Source organism: Oreochromis aureus, linkage group 22 (assembly GCF_013358895.1).
Source record: "Oreochromis aureus strain Israel breed Guangdong linkage group 22, ZZ_aureus, whole genome shotgun sequence".
Classification (NCBI taxonomy): domain Eukaryota; kingdom Metazoa; phylum Chordata; class Actinopteri; order Cichliformes; family Cichlidae; genus Oreochromis; species Oreochromis aureus.
In genome coordinates, this window is record NC_052962.1 from 30,199,405 (window position 1) to 30,216,940 (window position 17,536).

The 17,536-nt window shown below is 41.7% G+C and overlaps 1 protein-coding gene and 1 long non-coding RNA gene across 2 annotated transcripts in view; one reads left to right on the plus strand and one right to left on the minus strand.

Moving 5' to 3' along the window:
- Window positions 1–14,230, plus strand: part of rnf19b (ring finger protein 19B) — a 40,196-nt gene extending 25,966 nt beyond the window's left edge. The window contains exons 3-10 of the mRNA XM_031754761.2: window positions 4,975–5,174; window positions 8,161–8,305; window positions 8,398–8,560; window positions 10,931–11,045; window positions 11,557–11,697; window positions 11,791–11,980; window positions 12,122–12,256; window positions 13,130–14,230. Coding sequence (XP_031610621.1) covers window positions 4,975–5,174; window positions 8,161–8,305; window positions 8,398–8,560; window positions 10,931–11,045; window positions 11,557–11,697; window positions 11,791–11,980; window positions 12,122–12,256; window positions 13,130–13,577 — 1,537 coding nt within the window. The 3' untranslated portion in view covers window positions 13,578–14,230. The remainder of the gene's footprint in view (window positions 1–4,974; window positions 5,175–8,160; window positions 8,306–8,397; window positions 8,561–10,930; window positions 11,046–11,556; window positions 11,698–11,790; window positions 11,981–12,121; window positions 12,257–13,129) is intronic.
- On the minus strand, window positions 10,642–13,252 carry LOC120435735. The gene is made up of 2 exons (XR_005609873.1): window positions 13,143–13,252; window positions 10,642–11,021 (listed from the first exon to the last, which is right to left on the minus strand). It is a non-coding gene; the product is annotated as an uncharacterized LOC120435735 (long non-coding RNA).
- Window positions 14,231–17,536: the final 3,306 nt, after the last annotated feature.

The window sequence follows — 17,536 nt, forward strand, 5'->3', positions numbered from 1 at the left end:
TTTTTGTGCTTTTGTCTCGGACTGAGATGTAACGAACACTCGTGTTTTTCGTGTATCTGTGTGAGTCAGACTGATGAGCCATGACTTCATGCTGGTGTTGGTTTATCCCGGTTCCTGCTGTGCATGTGTCTGCGTGTGTGGTTAAGGGTTTCACTCCCAGGTGGTTCCCGTTGAAGCCGAACACTGACAGGAGTGTCTGAGCACGTTTCCTTTCAGCATGTCAGCACTCCTATGACTCCACCGCTTCTCCTCCCTCTCTTCCTCTGTTTCCGTCATGTGTTATTACAGATTTACATCTCAGCTCATGATCTTACATGACCCCTTTAACCCATCTCACGTCTCCTTTTTGTTTTACTTATTTTTGTCCCATTCTGTCTGTGGCTTCCCCCCCCACCCCACCCCACCCTTTTCCACCCTGGAAACGTGAGTCCTGATTCGCTGACTGCGCCACATCAGAATACACCAATAAAGAGACGGCGCTGGCATGGCATCTGTCCCATAAATGAAACTGCACTTTGTGCCACAGTCTGTCCAGAGTTAGCCAGAAAACGAGCAGTTTTGAAGGCTTGTTTGAGTCAAGGACAGGTTTAGACTTGTGCTGTATTTAGCAGTTAAAGCGCCAGATGTTTACCCGAGGACAAATTACGTGTAAAAAGAGGCGCTTTATAGGCTGTGCAGACACACTGACTGTGTTCAAAAGCTTTGGGGATGCTGTGCCTTCTACTGTAGCGCCATCACAAGGTTAATATTTCTCATTTTAGGAAAAATCACAAGCCTCACACTACTAAAAAAATCTGCACAATATCTTTTTTAAATCATTTTTTAACCACGTCACATGTGTGGCATCGATTAAAATTTAAATACCACTTAAACCCTGTTAGTGCCTGATTGGTGGAAACCTACTTGTACTTCTTCTACCTTTTATTTTTACAGCAACTTCTTACTTGACAAGATTATTATTATCATTAAAACTTAAGTTATTGCATTAATGATTAACTTGTAAGGGCAGTTTATCATCTAGAGGTCATGTGACCTTTGTATATGTGCCTTTGAATGTACCGATAGGCGAAAAAGTAACTTGCAACTGCAATTTTAGCCTGTTGCAATACATCTGTGGTGTGCTGGCTAATACAATTCCCTTACGTGTGAAAGTTCCCTGGGAGGAGAGTATACTCCTGGTGCCGGACGCAAGCCTGGATAAATAGGAGCGTGGACAGTCAACTCAACCGGCACAGCTTTGAACACACTCACTCTCCTCACATCAAATATCAAAACACACCTCTGGGCCGGCACAGCGGTTAGCACTGTTGCATTACAGGAAGACGATTCCTAGTTCAAACCCCGAGGCCTTTCCTTGTGGAGTTTGCACATTCTTGCTGAGCCTACGTGGGTTTCCTCCTGGTACTTCCTCCCACAGTCCAAACACTTGCATGTTGATTTCAAACCGGCTGTGGGTGTGAGCTAGATGACGTATTTAAAGAGCTGTGCCAGTGTACGGTTAAAGCCTTTTGAGTGGCCAGTGAGACTAGAAAAGCGCTGCATAAATGCGAGTACATAACATTACATCACACCCCTCCAATTTGGCAGTCTTTCCCTCTGCCTGCATTGCTGCCTGCTGCTTAAACTCCACCACCGCCCCACCATCCACCTGTTGGTTCTACAGGAACCAGGCAATTTCATCACATTGCCTGAAAAAAAAATTTTTTCAAACTGGTTTATTCTGTCCTTGTAAATACTTGCTAGCAGTAGCATTTAGGTGAAAGCAGGTCTTTGTATCTGGACTGTTTGTCTTCCTGGAAACACCCCTCTGTGTATGACCACTCTGAAAATACACAGGCAAATTACAGTAGAAGTGGTAGGATGGTTCCCAGTAGAGGACAAATGGGGGTTTTCATGTAGCAACTAGACTGAGTTATAAAATATGTAAACAAATCGGTTTTGTTGTGAAGAGCTTGTTCATTACTCATGTGATTCTCTGCTGTTCTGCTGCTGTTTAGGAAACATGGAACCAGAGTGCTGATGCCACTGAAAGAAATGCACAATCAGCATTTCTTTGTTTTTATTTGCATCATTTAGATCCAAAGTTTATGCACTGATTTAAACATTAAGCCAGTTAAGGGACCATCATGAAATCAATGTTGGTAGTTTTAAGATATCGCAATATTATTATAGATGAACTCTGGATAATCTTTGTGGATAAATGTTTTGGAGCTGGAAGCGTTGGCGACGTCTCGACAGATGCAGGCTGAAGTGTCTCTGCAGTTCTGCAGAAATGCCACTTCTTGTCTGATCTTGTCCGGAGGAAGCGAGCTGTTGTCGGCTCAGATATCTGCTAATTTATTCAGTCCTGAGAGCAGGCCTGTCACACCGCTTGCAGAGGTGGTAACGAGGGACACGTTGAAGTTGGTGTGTTGAAGGCATGCCAAAACAATTACAAGTTTGTCGCGTTATCGCTTCTTCCACGCTCTTCCTCTTCTCGATAGAGGGACGTAAAAGCACAGCTACCATGCGGAAAAGTGGCAGAACCTTTGTTTTTCTCAGGGAGGGAATTATTTTAAAATCCCTGCTTGCTTTTGTTTGCACTCCCCCAACATGTTTCTCTTCTCTGTGTGACAGTCTTTTATGACAGCCATCCTTTGTGATTTCTCCTGTGACTGACGCTCGCTCCTATCTCAGTATCTCACTCTTCTTTCATTTCCATCCTCATCATCTCCAACATGCCGTGCTTTGGCTATATTTAACATTATTTCCTTAAACGTGTGCTGCTTAACCGTCATTACATAAAAAGGGAAAGGTTAAGTTAGAATAAATTGTTAAAGTGGTCTTGAATAACAATTCTCCAGGTTTTCTGAAAGTTTATCAAAGTATTTCTTTGCACATCGGCTACTTTTTCACTCATTTTCAGTCCAATCCTTGTACTTGACTGTTTTTAGAGGAATGTTTTATGATTCTTAAGCTTTCTTAAAACTGATCTATGAATCATTCAAGCACAAAAAAAGCCCAAAACTCAACAAAAAGAAAAATATGTTCTAATTTCCTTAGTTGAATCTATATAAAATGCCCCAAAATACAGTTTGACAGGCTTAAAATAGTATTTTTGGACCAATGAGGTGCTGTTGGCTGAAAACTAGGCATATCTCAGCAGGGTGTGCAGTGTGTCCTTAAGAAAATTTGAGGAAACTAGACAAGTGGTGTAAAAAAGAAGAAGTAGCAGGTCTAAAAAACCCTCTATCTACAGCTGATGAACAGTATCTGAAAAAATCCAGCAAAGACCTGACACAGGATCTGAGTGATATAGCTCGCTATTCAGTTAATATGATGTTCGGGGAGGTTAGCTGTTAGGAAGCCATTCTTAAGGAAAGGGCAGGAACATAGAGAAAAGGCTGAGGTGTGCCAAATTGCACAAAAACTGGACTAAAACATTTGCCTCATATACTGTATTACCATTTATTTATTCACATTTTGATTCATCTTTCGCATTTTTCTCAGCAAGATATAAAGAAATGAGGGGTGGTTTAAGTTTTCTGCACTGTGCTGTAGAAGTTAGGAGGTTTATTTCTACCTCAAGTCCTGATCTTGATTAGCGGAAAGCAACGGCTGGTTTCCCAATCTGACCGCCTCACTGCGAAACACATTTGTGTCATTACTCCAATACAGCGGTATATTCCCAGTGAGCACTCTGCTGCTCTCTGTCTCTATTCTCACTATCGTACTTTGTGAAATCCATATCGATTGACCTCATCCCATCTTTTTTCCCTTTTCTCTCAGTGATGTTAGTAAGTGATTGCTCTATTGATCAAATCTTCTCTCTCCTCTCAGTCCACAGAGGGCTTTTAAGCTACGTAATGTGTCCATTAGTCGCCACTGCGAAATTGCAGCTCGGTTTTTCTGCCAACTTCAGTTTGAATATTTCAGAATAAAGGCAAAAGTTAAGCTCTTTTTGTTAAGATATTAGATTTAAATTAAATCAATAAGACATAAAATCATCTTTGCAAAAATAAAAATGCACCAGTGACTCGCGTATGAAGACCTCAGACTGTATTGAAAAGACTGATGGCGATTCTGTGACAGGTAAACCTGCACTGCTTTCAATGGCCAGCAGGGGGCGACTACTTGTGTTGCAAAACGTCTGATTCTTTAAGAAGGTGATTCTTCTACTCGCTTTATTTATCCCCTTTCTACAGGTTTATGACCTCAGTTGCTAATTAAGAGTATTCTTTATTAAAGCCAAATGGTTTAATTTCACGTCAAACAGACTAACAGCTGCGCTCTTATGTGTGCAGCGTCTCTCAGTCAGAGTCCCCGTTTTTGTTTGTCACATCAAGAAAACGAGACAGAAAGAGCACAAACCGCATGTGACGTGTTACAATGGCCACATTTAGCGCTTGTTACTGCTGACTGTAAATCACATTCTTTTTTAGCAAAGTTTAGCACCAAGTTCTCTATTTTCACAGATAGCATGAAGAGATGTGAGCAGTCTGCAAAAGTCGAAGCGTCATTGAGTAACATCCTGTACCCCAAATAAACCTCAATGTGCTGTTGTGAGCGACAGATAAAGAGCTAAAAGTGCATAGAATAAAACCCTGTGTGGATGGGTGTGTGAAGGAATAAGTGTGGCTTGTAGTATGAAATATCAATAGAAAACTAAAAATCCGTCCATGTCTTTACTTTACGGGACTCTTTTTCACCAGTTTGCTGTGTTTTTGCAGATTTTGTGCTCTGCAGGTTACGCATGGCTGTTCTGTTATAGGTGTGGATGGTATGTGGGGGAGTTGCTCAGACTCAAACATATGGCCCAGCATTTTGGGACATTAATTCTCAGTGGGATCAACAGCACCAGCAACCCATTTAATCAGTTTGAGCTTCTTAACACCGCCTTGAGCGTTATTATTTTCCAATTAGGGCCTCAAAACTTTACTGACTTTGTCATTTGACTCTTTGTTTGAACATCCCTCCTCCGTCTGTTCCTCTCAGGTTCGCCGTCATCGCCTCGGGCTGTGCCAGCTGTCCCCGGCTGGTTTGTCGCAGAGAAGGCTGCGGCGCAGAGTTTTGCTACCACTGCAAACAGGCCTGGCACCCCAACCAGACCTGCGACTCGGCCCGCCAACAGAGGGCGCAATCTCTGCACACCCACAGCAACCACTCGCCCAGCTACACGCAGGAGCAAGGACCCGGTGAGTACCTGAAGCCTCACAAACCAGTGTCAATCACAGACACAACACAGAGTCAAAGAGGGACTAACCCTCGCCATGCAGATGTCTGCGCGCTTTGTGCAGGCAGATAAAATCTTCTCACCAGCGTTTCCATCCTGAAAATACTTTCACACCTCTGAGAACTTTCTGTCTCCGTCTGTCTCTATCACATCTCTTCTCAGTCTGTCAAAGCGCTGAGTCAAACTCGTCTCGCGTCAGTCGTACCAGGCTCTCAGTGTTCCCACCGCTGGAGGAAGTGTTCAGCGTTCAATCAAGCATGAGGCGCTATTTATATCACAGTTTCTTCACTTGATAGTTTCAAGACTGCGGTGCTTTGCATCCTGTCAGCCTGCATTTGAAACAACACCAAAACATATCTCAGTCTAAACTTTATTAGATCAAAGTTTTGGAATAATTTCTCTTTTAAGACTCAGAAACGGTTCAGCTGCAAGTTGAAGTAAGTTTTTTATCTTTAGTTTTTTTATATTGTGGCCCAGTGAAACTACAGTGTTGCCTAACACTAACATTATATTAAAAAACACACCTGGCATCTGTTTCCCGAGATGTTTAACTACACAATTATTAATTAATTCAAGGAAAAGTCTCAGTTTTTCTACATTATTAAAGAAAAATAGCTGTAGCAAAGAAATCCATGAGCACGGCTGTTTTGGGCTTAAACGTTAAGAAGCTAAAATATACCGGCAGTTCATTTAATTCATAATTACTGTGAATAAAAACAGAACATGTCTCTTTTTTATATTTAAATAACTAAATATTGTAGTAATAGTGCTCTCCGTTTCTTTTCCAGTTGTCACATTGCCTAAAACCGTCCAGCAGGACGATCTGCAGCCTGTAGGCGAGCTTTTCCTGGCCCTCGGGCCATATGTTTGAAATGTGTACCTATGCCACAGGTGCAGCGTGACTCCACATTTAGCTTGTTAACGCGTTGAAATGATGGATATTTACTTGCGTATTGTCAAACAAAACTTCCAAATCTCTGAAGCTGGTTCTAAAAGGGAACTAGAAATACTGAATGCTCGCTCATTTCCCAATTTTCTATTTTTAGACTCACTTCTGCTGTTCTGTTTTACATGGAATAAAGAAATATTCCAACGAACATGCTAATTAGTCAATTAGAAGTTTCGGTGCTAAGCTAACTCCTGTTGCTGCTGCTGGTTCATATTTAACTGGTTTTCCCTCCTCTCATCCAGCTCTTAGCAAGAAAACTGTATATTTTGTCCCCTAACATACTTGTTGTAGTGATAATAGATACAATCATGAAAATCTCTACAGGCAAACAACAGCCTGCGTGTGCAAACATTCTTATTTGCATGTGCGCCTTTAATCCTGTTTTGATTAAACATTTATTAGGGAAATCTCTCCAGCTGCCCTCATCTCGCTCTCTTTAATTCGCCACTTCCAGTTTTGCCTCTCTGTGCCAGCGCTTCAGAAGGACGGACAACAATCCAAACACCCGAAACTGACTCATAAAAAAAACTCCAGGCCTCTCCCTCTGTGTCAGCCTGTCTGTCTGTCTGTCTGTCTGCTGATACCTGCTGCTTAGTCAACTGGATTCAGACAAACACAGAGAGGAGGAGGAGAAAAAGAAGATATGATATGGAGGGAAATATATAGAGATAAGATGAAGAGAGAGGAGGGGAAGAAAGAGGACGAAAGCGAGATACCAGAGGGAGTGAGCAGCAGAGTGATGTCAGCAGAATACAGAGCGCAGCAACAATAACAACTACTCCTACACGCACACATCAACCACATCTGCCAGAGTCACTTCAAGTTAAAATGCCAAAATGCCCTTTAAAGAGCAGAGAGCGTTCCCTGCAACCAGAATTCAAACTCACAGCGAATTGACTCAAAATGCATTAGAGGACAAAGTGCCGCAGCGAGCCTAATGATCCATTACTCTAATGAGGTTTGAGCTTATTGCCCTCAGGAAAAGACCCAAAGAGCACTTTTGGAGTTTTTCTGTTATTTAAGTTCTAATTCGATTTTTCTTTTTCATCAAGAAAAAAAAAGTTGAAAGATGTTAGAAACTAATGTGGAAAAGTGAGACTTGTTTAGACTGGTTTGGAAACTCCAGGGTTATGTATCAGTTTGGACAGGCAGAAATGACGCAGACATCCACACGGGCTTCCTAGTTTGGCCTTTTGATGATATGAAGCCAGAATATTAAAGCCAAGTTCAAGTACTATTTGTAATTTCATGCTATTGTGTGGGTGCTTCTATCTTACTGCTCTGGCTTCCTTTGATGATGGTCAGTAATCCCAGTGAGACTTATTTGCTTGGAGATGACACAGGTCTGTGTTTTTCACCTTAAATTTGCGTGTTACGTTCAGTTTGTCCCATTTGCTGTTTTCCTCCCAGGGTGTTTTCCACAACAGCACACCGGCTCCACTTCCTGTTAAAAACTGCACCTGACATTGTGTTAAAACGATTTACTGGAATTTTTGTTTTAATACAGACACTACCCACACTGTGGGTGTAGTGTCATTTCCTCCAGAGACAATAATAAGTAAAAACAAAGATCAAGAGTTTCATATCATTATTGGATAAACATATATTGTGTTTTATTGTTTTAATCCCTCTATGCCTGTAATAGCTTCAAAAGACCGGCGACTGAAGGATGCTTTGATATGCAGGATGGGTGTCCATCCAACTTATTTCTTAGCTGTTTAGTGGGATACGTGCTGGACAAGGCTTACACAGAGAGACAGACAACCGCTAACACTTGCATCCACACCTGTGGTGCCACAGTTTCTCCCCTTAAAGGTTAACTGATGGTTGAAGCACTAGAAAAGGCTAAAATGCTATCTGTGCTCGTTCTCTTTAGGCTCAATTTCTAATAAAGAAATGAGATATTTCCTCTCGTAATAGACTGAATAAAAACAAATTCTCACACTAAACAAAACATCCCTGCACTTCTTAAGCTCATATTTCATCTTTTTGTCTCCAGCTGATGACATCAAGCCATGCCCCCGCTGTGGCGCCTACATCATCAAGATGAACGACGGGAGCTGCAATCACATGACCTGTGCCGTCTGCGGCTGCGAGTTCTGCTGGCTCTGCATGAAGGAGATCTCCGATCTGCACTACCTCAGGTACTCACACGTCCTGTTTACAGACCTGCGTGTGATCCTTCAAATTTAGATACCTAACTCTGTGCATTCTCTTCCCTCTTTCCCTCCATCAGTCCATCTGGCTGCACCTTCTGGGGCAAGAAGCCGTGGAGCAGGAAGAAGAAGATTTTGTGGCAGTTGGGAACTCTGATCGGAGCTCCGGTTGGCATCACTCTCATCGCAGGCATCGCTGTTCCCGCCATGGTCATCGGCATCCCGGTTTACGTCGGCCGCAAGGTGAGAAACCTGCAGAAATATGAATGAGGTCTCTTTTCTTTAGATTTTTACTTTTTTGTGCTTGTTCAGCTTCACTATGAAGAAAGTTTTTACACAGAGCATTTAATCTGAATTAATATATATATGTTATTATCAGCAGTGGCAGTCTTACAGAACCTGAAGTATTGATGATATTAAATAAACAATAAATGTCCCAGAATAAGTCCAGAATAAAAAGACAACATGAAGAGCATAGTGAGTCATTTAAAGGGCTGATGACAGCTGGGACAGATGAGTTTCTAAGTCTGTTTGTTTTGCACGTTGGCAGCCAGACAGACGCAACTTGAACTCCTCAGACAGGGCGAGGCTAGTATCAGCCAGGACTGACTAAGTGCTAACCTTACACAGCTCAGGAGTGTTCGGGCACGTGTGGCTGGTATTTTTCACTGTTCAGACACATGGTTAATTAGTTATCTGAGAAAATAATTACGGAGTATTTAACGTGTATTCTAATTTTAGATACTTTTTTTAAATGACAAAATAAAATGAATTTCCTAGTTATGTCTCACCCAGTTTTGAAGTACTTCATAGACAAGTCGATAAAAGGAAATAGAGGCTCTCTAAATGGAAACTTCAACATGTTGTGAAACTGTTCATAATCTAAAGCTGCAATTTGTCTACAAAGTGGATTTTTAAGTGAAACGTCTTTCGTGCCGAGCGGCACTTTTCTTTTCTTTTTTTTGTCTGTAAGGTCTCGCCACTTGACGTTTATCACCCATCCACACAGCTAAAGAAACCAGAAGCACAAAACCACACCGATGTGGCGACACACTTAAACAGTTAGCAGCACTTCTGCAGTCACTCTTTCACAATCCTGCTTCAGTGACGATCTGGAATGTACAGCGTTGCAGAACCAAAATCTTTTCTAAGTTTCAGTGCGGCGTCAGAAGTTTTCTAGAAATGACGAAAAGTACTTTCAGATCCCATCAGAAACACCAGATACTTTCCATTCACACTGACCTCCACACCACAGACCTCAGTCCTGTCCCCATCTGATAGATGTAGTTAAACTTAGGCTTCTATGTGAAAGCGTCATACGATGCAAAATTGAAAAACTGTGAATTTCATTTCCTTCTGCTTTCTATTTAGTTCACAGTTTTCTCTCTTATGTAGAAAAACTCTGTTTCTTTTGTTTTTTCTTTCTATTCTAAGTAAAAACCTCATTCATTCTATGTAAAAAAAAGAAAACTGCTATTTTTAAAGCCTCTAAAGTCTCCTTTTGTTCCTGTAAATCACAGCTGTGTCATGTTTTTTCACAGGTGGCTATAATTTTCTATTGTCAGAGAAAAAATTGTATTTACTAAGAGACAACAGCCCCTCATTTAGAGTGAAGCAAACTGACAGTGGGCGTTTGTCAGGAGATTTGTGGCGCATTAACATACTGCAGCGCTCTCTTGTGGATAACAATAAAACTGCAAAGTTATGAAAGCCTGTTTGAGAGCTACGCAGCGGCTCACCCACAGTGTTTCTTTCCCTCGTCTTGAAATTTCTCCAGGCGTGCCATCTCAGGCAGTTAATAACCTTCCAGGAAGTCTTTGTTCTTCTACGACAAGTCGCGACACAGATTCAGTTCTTGAGAAGGAAACTTTGAAGTTTCAGAGTAATATATTACCTCTGTGGTAATTTGGGGCAAATCCCTGCAGGGAAAACTTGCTTTAATGTCACTCAATGAGGCCTAGCGAAATGGGCTCATAGTTGTTTTTCCGTGTTTGTTTTAGCAAGCAGCTGCAGATTGAAGTGTTTGTCCCAGAAGAAGAGCATGGCAGCAACACAAGAATTACACGTCTAATATTTCATATGCTTTGAATTTGCCTAAAATACAAAAGACACATGTCCTCGGTTACACCACCGACACTGAAAAAGCACGTAGATGTAGAAACCTAAATCTGGGGGATTCTTGGGAAATTTGACTTGTAGCCTAGTTCCTGTGTGAGTCAGGAGGAACTAAAGATATCAAGGGAAAGGCAAAAATCAGGTTATTTCAACATCATTTTGAAATAAGAGCTCCTTGTTTTGTATCCCAGTCAAGCAATGGCAACATAGACAATAAAGACATTTATTTATGGTAGTTTTTCTTCTATGAGCTAAAAATTTATTACAAATCTATTGAAACATCAAGAAAATAAGTAGGAAACAATAGAAAGCAGTGATAAATGAGCAGCACACATCCCAAAATGTATTCGCTGTTATTATAGATGATCATAAACCTGTAAATAATCACAGTGAATTCGATCATTTCTGTGTTTACGTTCTTGTCATTTTAACCACCACCTCCTCCTTTGTCATGAAGCGTTTGTGTTAAACAGCGTGCGTCCCTCTCCTCTCCCGCAGATCCACGCCCACTACGAGCTGAAGAAGACGTCTCGTCACCGAAGGAATCTGGCCATCACGGGGGGCGTGGCCCTGTCAATCATCACCGCTCCTGTCATCGCAGCCGTCAGCGTGGGTAAGAAACCCGACGGGGCCGTCAGATATTATGTGTCACGAACGTTTGAGGATGATGGCCAAGAAAAAAAAGGAAAGAGGACAGTTTGTCTAGACACATCACTGGTGATAGCCTCAAACAAGGAAAGAGCTTTGATACGAAATGAAAAGTACTGCATGTTTCTGCATAATGAAAGGTGTTATTTCTTATTTTTTGGTAGTACCAGACATAAATGATCTCTTTTTCTTTCTTTATTCTTGGATAAGCGATTAATTCAAGCAACGAAACCACAACAAGCAAGAGCTTTTTTGAAGAAAGCAGCATATTTTGCGTCTTTTAAAATTACTGCAGTTCATACAGTAGATTCTTCTTGCCTCATCATATGTGAAAGTAAAATAACAGCCAAGAAAAAGACACAATAAATCAAATTTTTTTTGTTTTTTATTTCTGTTAAATTTTATACATCGAGTGATATTAAAATTAGACAAACGGGTGTTAAACGTGTGTTTGCTTGGCTTTGCCCCTCTCACAGGTATCGGTGTGCCCATCATGTTGGCCTACGTGTACGGCGTCGTGCCCATCTCTCTGTGCAGAGGAGGTGGTTGTGGTGTGAGCAGAGGAAAGGGGCGTGGTGTGCGGATCGACTTTGATGAGGATGATGGGCCAATCACAGGTGAGTACGCTGAGCTGGTAACATTTTCAGCAAAGTGGATGTAGCTGGTGGCTTCTTTAAACTAATACTAATTTTTCCTGTATGATCACGCAGTGGCGGACGCCTGGCGAGCCCTCAAGTCTCCGAGCCTCGGTGAGAGCAGTCTGGAAGGGGCGGTCAGCGGTCTTAGCACCACCTCTCCCAGCGAGGGGCTCTCCGTGGCCCCAGGGACTCTGGGCGACACTCCACACTTTAACACCCTGGCCAGTGGCGCTCTGGGGACTCGCACAAGCAAGTACAGCAGGTGAGGATAAGGGATGAAGTAACTAAAGCTCAAGAGTTCAAGAGTACAAGGCTTGTTTTGGGTAACAAAGATTGTAATTTTGGTTACAAAATCAAATGCTGGTTGATGTTTAATGCTAATGTGGGCATTTTAATGCTTCAGGCTGGAGGTTCAAGCAGGGGAACTTGCCAAAGAATCAGCCCAGAGAGAGACGGGCAGCCTGGGAGCCGGGAGCGACTGTGCCAGCACCCGAGGAATGGCCGGATCCATCATCTCCTCCTACACTCTACCTGACAGGTAGGAGAGGAAACTTCTCTTCTCTTCTCTCTCCTTCTGCTGCTCGAGCAGATTTGGGATTTGATGTGGTTGAGATAACAGCATTAAAACTAATCTGTGGACTTGGCAGCTTTACGCCATGATCTCATGCTGCTGTCTTCTAAAGCTGTGTCGATCTTACTCTAGATTATATAGAGCTTTACTTTAACAGGCACTAACATGAAATGAATCATCACATCTTATCACTTCAGAAAGGTCTGCAGCTGCTCTTAAAGCAAGTCATTGGTGTTCCCTTTCTTTGTAATCTTTCTCTTTTACAACAACCCATGCATGCAGGTTTTGTGAAATTGAGCTTTGCATTTATGTGTGGGTTTTTTTGTTTAGCTGGTGATGTAACCTGGGTGATTTTGCCTCTAAAACATGGAAACATGGAAAAATTACAACAGGTTTTTGGCAAAATTGTCTTTCATCTTAAGGCAGAAAAGAGCAAAAACTTTTTTGAACCTCATCGTTATTGAGCAACACTTCTCTTTCCTGGTGCATACCCTACTTTATCATCTGTTTCTATCATATTTTAATTTAATTTTATCAGGTTAGACGTATTCATTAAGAAAATGTTTACCAAGGTCATAAATCAACTGATAGGCGCAGTTAATTACCACATTTTTAAGAAATTGATTAGATGCCCCCTGCTGGCTGTTTAAAAAACTTCAGGTTCACAGTACGTCCATAAGGGGGCTTCATTTTTCAGTGGCTACTTCCATCTTATTTACAATCTACAGGTGAACCCTACCAGTAGCTTTCCGTTTTGAGCTGAATCTGTGCAGTAGATGTCTTATCTGATATTTCTTCTTTCACACTGACTGACGTGTTTTAAATCATGTGACTCTGCAGGGAGTGCACCAACCTGGAGATCCAGGTGGACATTGAGACCAAACCCAGCCATCTCTGCCTGACCAGCGAAGAGGACTTAACCCCGCATCCGGGCTGTGCTGCCATGGCGACCGCCTCAGGAGGGGAGGAGCCTCAGGACTGCAGCTCCAGAAGGGGAGGGGCGTTGTCTGGCTCAGCGCTGGGGCTGTCACCGGGAACGTCAATCAGGGAGGGGCTCAGAGACGTCACCCTGGCTCAGCCGGAGAGCATCCGCAGCGACCTGGAGATGTCAGACACTCAGTCAGACGACATCGCAGAGCTGACGTCGGACGACTGCGACTCTCCTCACCCGAAAAGCTGTCACCCGGCGGCTGGCCAGCAGCCTCAGCCCCCCTCGTGCCGAGCTGTGAACCCCTCCACCGAAGGCCTTCACTGTCCTGCAGACAGCAACGTCATCCTCTACGTCTGAGAGAAAAGCAGCTCTCAGGATTGCACAGAAACAACCCCGAACATTTACATTTAAACTTGTCACAGCTTTTTTTTTTTTCCTCGTGTCATCTCTCGTTTGCTGCTTTTGCGACTCACAGACACCGTCTTAAACACAGACAGCATCTGTTTACGTTGGTCTGTCTGTCTTCTCTTTCTACCTGCCAATCTACTCTCTGAGCAAATTGTCAGGGTTCTACCTCTGAGATTTATAAGATGATGATTTATGTTTACTCCTTGGTGCAAAATGCCTTGGCTACTTAAGCAAAAAAAAGAAAAAAAGAAAAAAAAAGAGAGAGCAAGAAAAAAAAACAAGAGGTACAAATTTTCCAAGGGAACTGAAATTATGAAATACGGTGAAACGTCACCAAGCACAGCAGAGAGATGGTGATTGCTGGGAAAGCAGAGGATGCTTGCCGAGGATGAGGAGGGTGTTTTTAAAAACGTGTGAATGAATGTGGACTTCGTACTCAGTTATTGTGGCTTTATTTTGACAGTTTTCCTCTATTTATATTCGGACGACCTTGAAATTGTATTATTTGCAGTGTGCATGAGTCTGCATGAGCCATTCCTTGTGTGGACGGTTGTAAAAGGGCGGCAAGTTTCTGTTACACTTGTAAAAGTTAAAGTTTACTTTGGAGGATGAAGCTGCACTTGAATCTCGCTTTCACTGCACAGAGGAGGAGAGGGAGGAGGAGGAGGAGGAGGAGAATGGACATAGAGATTAAAAAAAAATAAAAAATAAGGGTCACTGCTACAGAAGTAAACGACAGAGTTCTGACAATGCCATGACAGATCCTGGAAGTACTGTGAAAAGCACGGCGAGAAAAAAAAGACAGCCCAGTGTGAAGGTTTGTCTGCTTTCCACAAATCAGCACTAAACAAGCATTGAACATTTCATGAATAAAGCTCTGTGAAGCTTTTTTATAGGCAGGAATGTATCGTACAAATGGAAAAACAAAAAAGTCCTGCTGGTTTCCTTTTTTTCAGTTACATTTATTTATAACCTACATTAATGCAGAAAGCGATACAGTTGCTTCCAGGCTGCCTATTCAATGATCAGTTGTCTATTACACATGCTAATGCAGCGAAGCAATTCCAGCTAACATTCTGCTAGCAGCTAGCTAACAGCAGAACGCCACGGCGTCAAAGCTGGCACAAAATAATATGAACTTTTTTTTGGTTTTTTTTACCTAAAAAGGATTAAATAACTATTAATCGGTAAGACTTCACCTTCACTTCACTTCAGACACTTGACCTGAAAAGGCGTTCTCCTGTCGCTGTCAGAACTCTGTCACCGTGTGGTTCTGAGGTATGTCACATGACCAAGTTAGTGTTTTACAATTGGCTGTCTGCCTGCCTTATCGACACTCGCTGACCAACACAACAGCACACACCCGTTTGGGAGGTTTTGGTTTCTGACGTGTTAACTGGCTGTCAGGCCCACTTGAATGTTGTGTGTTGTGCGTCTGTGTGAATGAACTCCCGATGAATGTATATGTGCGTCCCACTTTTATTTTATTTTATTTTTTTGAATGAGCACTTGTGCACTTTATCTGAATTATTGTATTTATCTTTTTTCTTTTTTTTTTGCTATTCATCATCTGTTGCGATAAAGTGAGTTTACTTCAGTCTGTGGTACAACCAAAATAAATCACCTACCAGAGGGCCTTTTATGTTGGATGTAACTAAAGAAGAGTTTGGCTCCAAAAAAATAAAAATAAAAATCTATTCATTGTCATATTTGTCATTCAGTATTTTTAACTTCAATGACATTTAAGGTGTTTTTAATCAATTTTGTGATGAAAATACTGTAATTTTTTTGTTTCTTTTTTTTATATTCTGTAATTTATGTTGTTCTAATCATTCATACAAGTCATTGTGACTTTTGGAGCCAAACACTTTAAATACTGATGCCGATAAGCTTTTCTTAATCATAGCTTGACTTGTTTCTTAGCTTTGTATCACCTCTGTGCTTCTGTTTTCTAAACAAAAGAAGAAAAAAAAGAAAGAAAAACAAAAGGTTTCCCCATCAGGTTTTTCCTTGAACCTGTGAGGAATCAACCCGGGAGCCTTTTTCATCTCAGAGTAGCTTTATGGATTTAGCTGCTTATGTGATTTGGCAGTGCTTTGTTTGGTCTACACTTATCACTAGTTTTTGCCTGCCTGCCTCTGAGAAACCACATGAATGTACCACGGATGGAAACCCCAACTTCCTGAAAGAGTCTAAATGAGTGTTAAAGGATGGATATAGGTGGTCCTGATCTTATTTGAAAGGGTTAGCATTTATAGATAGCAATATTTACGTGTTATTATACTGTTTGTGTATTTCCTGTCACTGTTAAAAGCCCCGAAATTGTGTGGGGATGGACATGCAGGACTGTGAAAGACAACTTGTGGACCTTTGGGGACAAAATAAATAAACACAAACTGATGTTGCACCAATGCAGTGACTTGTTGTTGATCTGTTATGAATTAGAATCGATTAGAGCAAATGAACTTATTTTATAAATGTGTCAGACGTGAAATCACTAAAGAACTTTTGTGGCTTTTCTTAAGATTTACATATCAGACATAATAAAATATCATCTGATCCTCGGCAGGTCTTAAAATCATTAAATACAACTTCAAACAAGCAACACATGACATATTATATCCTGTCATTATTTATTTTATAAATTAAGCCAAAATGCAGAAACAGTGTGCAAATAAGCTCATGCTTGCTGCTACCATGTGACTAAGATAAGTACCCAGGTGCTGCTATTCAAATGCACTTGACTCTCTAACTTTGTCTCTGATATACTTGTTTCTAATCCTGTCCATTCTGATCAAGCCAACTATAATTTCACCATCTTCAGCTCTGGCACCTTGAGCTCCCCATCCTGCCTTTATATTGTCCAAATCGTAAATCGGGGATGTCAAATATAAGGCCCGGGGGCCAAACTCGGCCTGACGAAGACTCCAATCTGACCCACTGGACGGCTTTGAAAAATGTAAAGGAGGGCAGATTTCAGCCTTTATTTTAAGTTTTACAGCTTTTCTTGTTGATAAGGAGACGTAACCCACGGCCATTCCTACTACACTAAAGTAATTAAGCAACAGATCATTATCGGCTATAAAAAGTTCTGTTTTCCCACAATGAGTCCAAAGTTTCAAAACCGAGGAAATCTTCTGTGTATTTCCAGAAACTATCATTATAATTAAAGTGCAATCTGGGCAATGAGCTCCCATAACTATTTCTGTCATTTTATGCATTTATTTCTTACAATTTAAGCCTAAAGAGCTGTGCTGACACATTTATTTCATTTACCATATTTCTTTATTATGTAGAAAAACTAAGAAATACTGTTATACAGTTGTGTGGGGTTTTTTTCTCATATTAAGATAGCTCAGCTAATTCTCTAGTTAAACTTGCTTTTACTGACAGAAAGTTCAGTTTCACTGGTACGACCCACTTGGGCTGTAAGTCTGACGTCCCTGCTGTACATCACAGCAGGTCTCCCTCCCTTGAACCTTTGCTTTCACTCTTGCAGCTGTCTTTCTGTACAAATCACCCCTGAGACTCGTCTCCATCGACTCCACCCTACACTTTCTTCTTCATCTCTCTTGTGCATTATTGGTTGCTTTGGATGATTGACCCCAGGTATTTAAACTCATCTACCTTCATCTACTCATTCTCCTTGTATCTCCTGTTATATCTGTCTTCCTCTCATTCACAGACACGTATGCTGTCTTGCTTCTAATGGCTTTCACTGTTCTTCTTCTCTCCAGAGCAAACCTCCACCTCTCCAGGCTCTCTTCCACCTGCTCCCTATTCTCAGTCCACGGTGCCTCCTGCCTGATCTTATCTGTCAGCCTGTCCCTCACCACTGCAAACCAAAATCTCACCCCCACCTTGAACTCATCTATAACTCTTACCTGACCACTGTCTCACTGTCCTCA